The sequence below is a fragment of the Myotis brandtii genome, unplaced genomic scaffold (genome assembly GCF_000412655.1).
Source record: "Myotis brandtii unplaced genomic scaffold, ASM41265v1 scaffold534, whole genome shotgun sequence".
NCBI classification, from domain to species: domain Eukaryota; kingdom Metazoa; phylum Chordata; class Mammalia; order Chiroptera; family Vespertilionidae; genus Myotis; species Myotis brandtii.
Window position 1 is genome coordinate 97,077 of NW_005369961.1, and position 7,374 is coordinate 104,450.

At 39.9% G+C, this 7,374-nt stretch overlaps 1 protein-coding gene and 1 pseudogene across 1 annotated transcript; one reads left to right on the forward strand and one right to left on the reverse strand.

The window, feature by feature from the left end:
- Positions 1-1,799: 1,799 nt before the first annotated feature.
- On the reverse strand, positions 1,800-2,768 carry LOC106728089 (olfactory receptor 7A17-like). The gene has a single exon (XM_014549040.1). The coding sequence runs from the start codon at positions 2,766-2,768 to the stop codon at positions 1,800-1,802; it is 969 nt and encodes a 322-aa protein (XP_014404526.1).
- A 3,338-nt stretch (positions 2,769-6,106) lies between these two features.
- On the forward strand, positions 6,107-6,331 carry LOC102251649 (annotated as a pseudogene).
- The last annotated feature ends 1,043 nt before the right edge of the window (positions 6,332-7,374 follow it).

Genomic DNA, 7,374 nt, shown 5'->3' on the forward strand with positions numbered 1-7,374 from the left:
GCTCGCCTGCCTGCCTGCGTGATCGCCCCTAACCACCTCTGCCTGCCTGCCTGATCACCCCTAAGCAACTCTGCCTCACCCCACACCCAGGACCCAGATTCTTCCGGCCAGTCTCAAGCACCAAGGACCTCGGCTGGCTTTGCCCGGGCCAGCCACAGCTGCAGGAGGCCGTGGGCAGGCGGCTTCACCTGGGCCGCAGCCGCAGGCACCCGGGACCATGGGGTGGACGGCTTGTCCCTCTCCTGGGCCGCAGCCCCAGCTGTTAGTGCCCAGGACCATGGGGCAAGCAGCTTGTCCCTCCCCCGGGCCGCAGCCCCAGCCGCTGACGCCCAGGACCATGGGCGGGTGGCTTGTCCCTCTCCTGGGCCACAGGCACAGGCGCAGCCGCTGGTGCCCGGAACTGTAGAGCGGGCGGCTTGTCCCTCTCCCAAACTGCAGCCGGGCTGGTCTCCATTCCTCTCTCCCCAGTGTTGAGTGTCTGAGCAGTTCCAGCATGAGCGTGAGAGGGCATGAGGGCGTGACGACCATTTGCATATTAGCTCTTTATTATATAGGATACTCTTTCCCATTCTAGGCATTTGTACAGATATTTGAAAATAGCATTCATTATTATTCTGTTATTGAAGTTTATTTCAGATAACTGCATTAAAAAGTGTCTCTATTTAGACTCTTATAGTTAACCAGAAGAGGTTGAAAGAATATGCATGTTTGTGCAAAACATATGACTCTGAATCACAGAACTGGACAGGAATTCAAGCTCTCTAGTGAGTCATCCTTTGGTCACTTATGTACATATGTGACATATCTATAGATCACATATTAGTTTATATAATGGATGATGATAATATGGTTCATTCCTATACCTTTAGTGGTTATGACAATATTTAGAGTAGGGGGAGGTGCTTCATTTAAAACAATAGAGGGAATCATATTTGTAGGCAGCAATGAAACTTTTCAAGTAGAAGAGGGTGATAATTAATTGGAAACATAATTAAGCCAAGCAAAACTCCACCCCAATGTGAAATCCCTTTACACATGGACACCAATCTTACATACATCAATGAATAAACATACACCATAAAATAGTTTGCATAGCAATAAATGTACAGACTTAAAATTTTTCTTCCTCATACTCAAGGTCATCTCTGACTCTAAGGGTTTATTATGTCGATTTATTGAAATTTTTGTTTCCATGTTATCTAGAATTGGAGACATGTATTTGATTGTCAGTTTGCTAGTGACTATGGTAAGAATGTGGACCCCAAGCTAAATAAGATACAGGACCCTAATGAGAGAACACAACACAATGACCTATAACACACACTAAATGTCTACATTTTCAGAAAGAGCAGGTATGGTAGTGATATATGAAGATATGATTTATAAAGAATGTTAAACTGTGCTCTTATATTTTCCTTTCCTATGAAATGATATAGATGGCTTTGGTTACCAAGTGCAGTTTATTTCCATAGGAGTAGTACAACTCATGATTGTTCTTTTAGTAAAATAAAAGAAAAAATTACTCAGTATGATAGATTTCATTTAAAAAATTGTTCTTAAGAAATCCATGTAGTCTCGTGAGATAAATGGGAATTTCCAAATATTTCACCCAAGGATGGAATCAATTTGGGAGAGGAGAAAAATAACATAGGAAAAGCTGTTAGGTATCACAAAGTCAAGAAATTAATAAAGTGATTCAATTAAATTGTGTAGAAATCATAGAAACAGAAACTCCAGGAATAAACAGAGAGTAAATTCTACATCCACAACATCTGGCTCTGAGGCTTTGAGTCCAGCTGTCATGTGCATTTCTTCAGCCCTAGAATAATTGGTACTTTTACAGCTACCATCCCAACAAGTCTTTTCAGAGCCCTCTTTATGTCATTGTTCCTGAGACTGTAGATAAAGGGGTTCAGCATGGGTGTGACCACAGTGTACATCACTGAGGCTGTTTCATTTGAGTATGAGCTCTGAGTAGCAGCAGAGCTGAGGTACACGCCTAGGATCGTACCATAAAATAAGGAGACAACCGAGAGGTGAGAGGCACACGTAGAAAATGCTTTATACTTCCCCTGAGCTGATGGGATTGCACGTATGGAGGACACTATCTTAGAGTAAGAGTAAAGGATACCAGCAAGGGGACCACCACCCAGGAGCACAGCTACAAAATACATCACCATGTTATTAAGAAAGGTGTCGGAACAGGCAAGTTGGACCATCTGTTTGATTTCACAGAAAAAGTGGGGGATTTCAAAGTCTGTACAGAAGGACAGTTGCAACACTATTAAGGTTTGTACCAAGGAATTCAGGGCACTCATGATCCAGGACATCAGAACCAGCAGTCCACAGAGCCGGGAGTTCATGATGACCATATAGTGCAGGGGGTGGCAGATGGCCACATACCTGTCATAGGCCATCACGGCTAGCAGGAAGTCATCCAGTCCTCCAGAGAATATGAAAAAATACATCTGTGTGATGCAGCCTGCATAGGTGATGACTTTGCTCTGTGTCTGGATGTTCCACAGCATCTTTGGGATGGTGGTCGAGGCGACACAGATGTCTACCAAGGACAGGTTGGAGAGGAAGAAGTACATGGGCGTGTGGAGGTGGGAGTCAGAGCTGACAGCCAGGATGATGAGCAGGTTTCCCAACACAGTGATCAGGTACATGGAGAGGAAAAGCCCAAATATAAGGGGCTGCAGTGCTGGTTTTTCTGATAACCCCAGAAGAAAAAATCCTGAAAATCCTGTGAGGTTCCCTAGTTCCATGTGGTGGAGGTGACTGCCATAATATAGAAAAAATGACATTACTAATTTTCACACAAGCAAGCATTAATAACCTAGCATAAAGGAAGTAATTTCCATATTTGGTCTATGGTTTGGTCTCCTTTGGGACATCCCTAGGGCCATTTCTAGTTAGAATTTCCTTTTCCATGTGAAGACACATGAAGAATTCTTGTCTTAATTCTTTCAGTACGAAAAGTAAAAATAAAAAGCAATGGATGGGATGTAGAGCACAGCAGGTGTCTGTAGTTAATAATACTGTATCGTGTATTGGAAAGTAGCTAGAGGGTAGATTTTAAAAGTCCTTATCACAAGAAAAAAACTGTTAACTATGGTGGTGACAGATCTATTGTGGAGGTTGTATTGCAATATATACAAATACAGAATTATTATGTAGTACTCCTGAAACTGATATAATGTTTTATGTCAATTATACTTCAATTAAAAATGTTTAAAACAAATGGAGAAGACACAGTAGGACTGATTGACGGATTGGACCACACAAAATTTATGAACTTTATACATTCTCTACAAAACACTTATACATACATTAAAGAACTAAATGGAAAACAGTCACTTTGTGTGAAAGTCTCTATTTCTTTGTTAGAAAGAATTCAATAAAAAAATCAAACAAGATGATAATGTCAATAATATTGTGATAAGTCTGCACGGTAACAGATGATTACTAGACTTGGTGTGGCAATCACATTGTAATGTATATAAATGTTGAATCAATATATTGTATACCTGAAACTAATATCACATTATATACAAACTATACTTAAACAAAAAAGGGATAAAAACACTTTGATAACAATATCCAAAAGCAAAGAACTTTCAGGTCTGTAATATAGTGAAAGTTACCTTGGATGCCAACTACACTTTAATTTAAAATAAATAAATTAATAAACAAGTAAAGGAAAAAACTTACACAGAGAAATTTAGTAGAGACTCTAAATGGTTTACAAACTCACAAATTTTATTATTCAGCCTCACAGGTAATGAAATAATTACAAAGTGAATCTCATTAGCTTACTCATTTTCATCTACCAAATAAATTTTTAAAATGTGAATAGACAAGGTGAGGGAACATACTGTGAGATGTATGTCTCATGCACTGCTATTGCAAGGGTGTATTTGTAGCCTTCCTTGGTCTGGACCTTTCTCATGCATATGGAAAGATAGTCTAATATTCCCCCTCAGAAAATTAAAAAAATGCCCTCACATCACTGTATATTCCTCCACAGTTAATTACCTATTTGTCTATTTCTGTCAATAGATAAAGTCCTTGAACTTATGTTCTACTTCTACTGAAAGGACTTTACACTTCCAATGCCCTTTCTTAATTTGTCTGCTATTCATGCCATTTAATTGTCAACATTGGAACTTGCATTTCTGAGTGCAAAGTTCCCTTTCCTTTGAGCATCATGAATAACACATTAATGTATTAGTAATGTATTGGTATCTGGGCTATGTTCGAATGGTTCTAAGGTAACTTCAGGGACAAGTTCTTGGCTCTCAGTCTCTCTGATGTTCTCCTGCCATGTCTATTGGGTTCTCGGACTCACCTGCATGGGAACTCTGAGAGGAAGGTTTCCCTGTGGAGGTCCAAATCCTTGCCTGGATGGTTGATGATGCAGACCAGAACTCTGTCCCAGACAAGACAACAAGGAGTCAAGCACTGGTCTCCCAGATGGATTTAGGTGACGTAACATCCAGCCAAAGGTTGCACATGCTGAGGGTCTGCAGTAGAATTGCTACTTACATGCTCTGCGTCTGCTCATTAGGCACATTTGCTGCTTGTTACTGTAACCTCTAAGCACATGGTTGCCCCTGGGGGACACTGGTCTGGACAGAATGGAACGTTTCCTGATGATTCTCTGTTCCCAGGAGACTATGCAATAAGCCAGGTGAGTGCAGTTGTGATTAGTCCTTCATTAAATGCCCTGCTTCTTGACGTCTACACCTCCCAGCACCTTATCTCAACTGGAAGGTAAAGTTTCAAAATGGATGGACCTCGAGGGTGTTATACCCAGTGAAATAAGTCAGGAAAAGACTAATACCATAGGATTTCACTTATATATGGATCTAAAGAGCAAAGTAAACAAACCCCCCTCCCCCCAAATTGAAATGCACTCAAGGACTGGTGGTTGCCAGAGAAGGACCTTGGGTGACAGGAAGAAGGAAGTGAAGGGATTAAGAAGTATAAATTGGAAGTTTCAAAATAGTCACAGATGTAAAGTACAGCATAGAGAATTTATCTATATAAAAGGCTAATATGCTAAGTGTCCTTCCCACCTTCCGATTGGTTGCTTTTTTTACAGCAGCATAGTATTCCATCGTGTAAAGGTACCACAGTTTCCTAATCCATTCATCTACTGATGGGCACTTAGGCTGTTTCCAGATCTTAGCTATGGTGAATTGTGCTGCTATGAACATATGGGTGCATATATCCTTTCTGATTGGTGTTTCTGGTTTCTTGGGATATATTCCTAGAAGTGGGATCACAGGGTCAAATGGGAGTTCCATTTCCAGCTTTTTGAGGAAACTCCATACTGTCTTCCATAGTGGCTGCACCAGTCTGCATTCCCACCAGCAGTGCACAAGTGTTCCTTTTTCTCCACATCCTCTCCAGCACTTGTCATTTGTTGATTTGTTGATGATAGCCAGTCTGACAGGTGTGAGATGGTACCTCATTGTTGTTTTGATTTGCATCTCTCGGATGATTAGTGACTTTGAGCATGTTTTCATATGTCTCTTGGCTTTCTGAATGTCCTCTTTTAAAAGGTGTCTATTTAGGTCCTTTGCCCATTTTTTGATTGGATTGTTTATCTTCCTTTTGTTAAGTTGTATGAGTTCCCTATAAATGTTGGAGATTAGGCCCTTATCAGATATAATGTTGGCAAATATGTTCTCCCATGTAGTGGGCTTTCTTGTTGTTTTGTTGATGCATATAAAGCTCTCGCTGGTGCCAATTGCATGCATGTTTTTCCATCAGTCATTGTTGATCGTGAATTTGGTTGACACTTCTATTATAGAGAAAGGGCAAATAGCAATATTAAAATATTTCTTCTAATTAATTTCCTTTCAATGTGCACCAATTCATGCACTGGGCCACTAGTATAGTCAATAATATTGTAATAACAATATTACAATGATATTGTAATAACTCTATTGGGTATCAGGGGTGAACACTATGTAAAGTATATGATTGCCTAACCATTATATTGTTCACCTGAAACCAATACAAAATAATAGTGAAGTAAACTGTATTTGAAAAAAAAAGTCTAAAAGAGCTCTTTCTCTGCCATTGAGGTGTGTGTGTTCCCTTCTCCTTCACCATGTCTTCCCACAAGACTTTCAGGATCAAGACGTTCCTGGCCAAGAAACAAAAACAGAATCGGCCCATTCCCCAATGGATTCGGATGAAAACTGGCAATAAAATCAGGTACAACTCGAAGAGGAGACATTGGAGAAGAACCAACCTGGGCCTATGAGAAATCACACATGAGAGATGACTCACATATTTATCCTGTATCCAGGTTGCCTACACCTTGAACATTTTCTTTGGACTCCTCCTCCTCACTCTTGAACATTTTCTTTGGACTCAACAAAGTATATTTAACATTTTACTTGTCCCTTACAACGTTCAGTTGAAGTAAGGTTTATTATTCCACATTATCTTCAGAAACAAGAGAACTGAAGCCTGTTTGATTACATTTTTAATAATAACATAATGCAGTTAAAACTTATTGTACAGATCCAGTGTTCCCACTTCTAGGAACTTATCCTAAGAAATCCAAAACACCAATCAGAAAGAATGCATGCACCCCTATGTTCATAGCAGTGCAATTTACAATAGCTAAGATCTGGAAACAGCCCAAGTGCCCATCAGTAGATGAGTGGATAAAAAAACATGTGGTCATATACAACATGGAATACTATGTAGCAGTAAAAAAGAAGAACCTCTTAGCCTTTGAGAAACCATGGAGGGATCTAGAGAGTATTATGCCAAGCAAAATAAGCCAGTCAGAGAAAGACAAGTATCATATGATCTCATTCATATGTGGAATCTAAAGAACAAAATAAACTGATAAACAAAATATATCCAGAGGCATAGAAACATGGAAGAGGTGGGTTGGTGGGGGGGAAAAGATCAACCAAAGAACTTGTATGCACATATGCATAACCCATAAGCACAGACAATACGATGCTGAAGGCCTGGGGCAGTTGAAGGGTGTGGGCTAGAAAGATTAAATGGGGGAATAAAGGGGACAAATGTACTTTCAACAATAAAGATTTAGTTTAACAAAAAACTTATTGCGCATCACCTCAAGTTATATATAAATAGACCCACCAACCATGTACTCTTAATTTCTGCATGGCTTCTTTAATTCAGCAAATTGTACATTTAAAATATGTGCAGTTTGTTGTGTGTAATTACACTCTAATAAATTAGTTATGAAATGGAATTTCTGGACTGGAACCCGGATTCTTTGTCTGCCGGAATCAAAGAATGAATCCATGGACAGAAAGTGGTATAGCAAAGGTGGAGATTTATTGAAGAACAAGTACAGACTCCCACATGGGG

Bases quoted from the DNA above. Each gene is read 5' to 3' on its own strand.
- LOC106728089 (XM_014549040.1), bottom strand. From the start codon at position 2,768: ATGGAACTAGGGAACCTCACAGGATTTTCAGGATTTTTTCTTCTGGGG.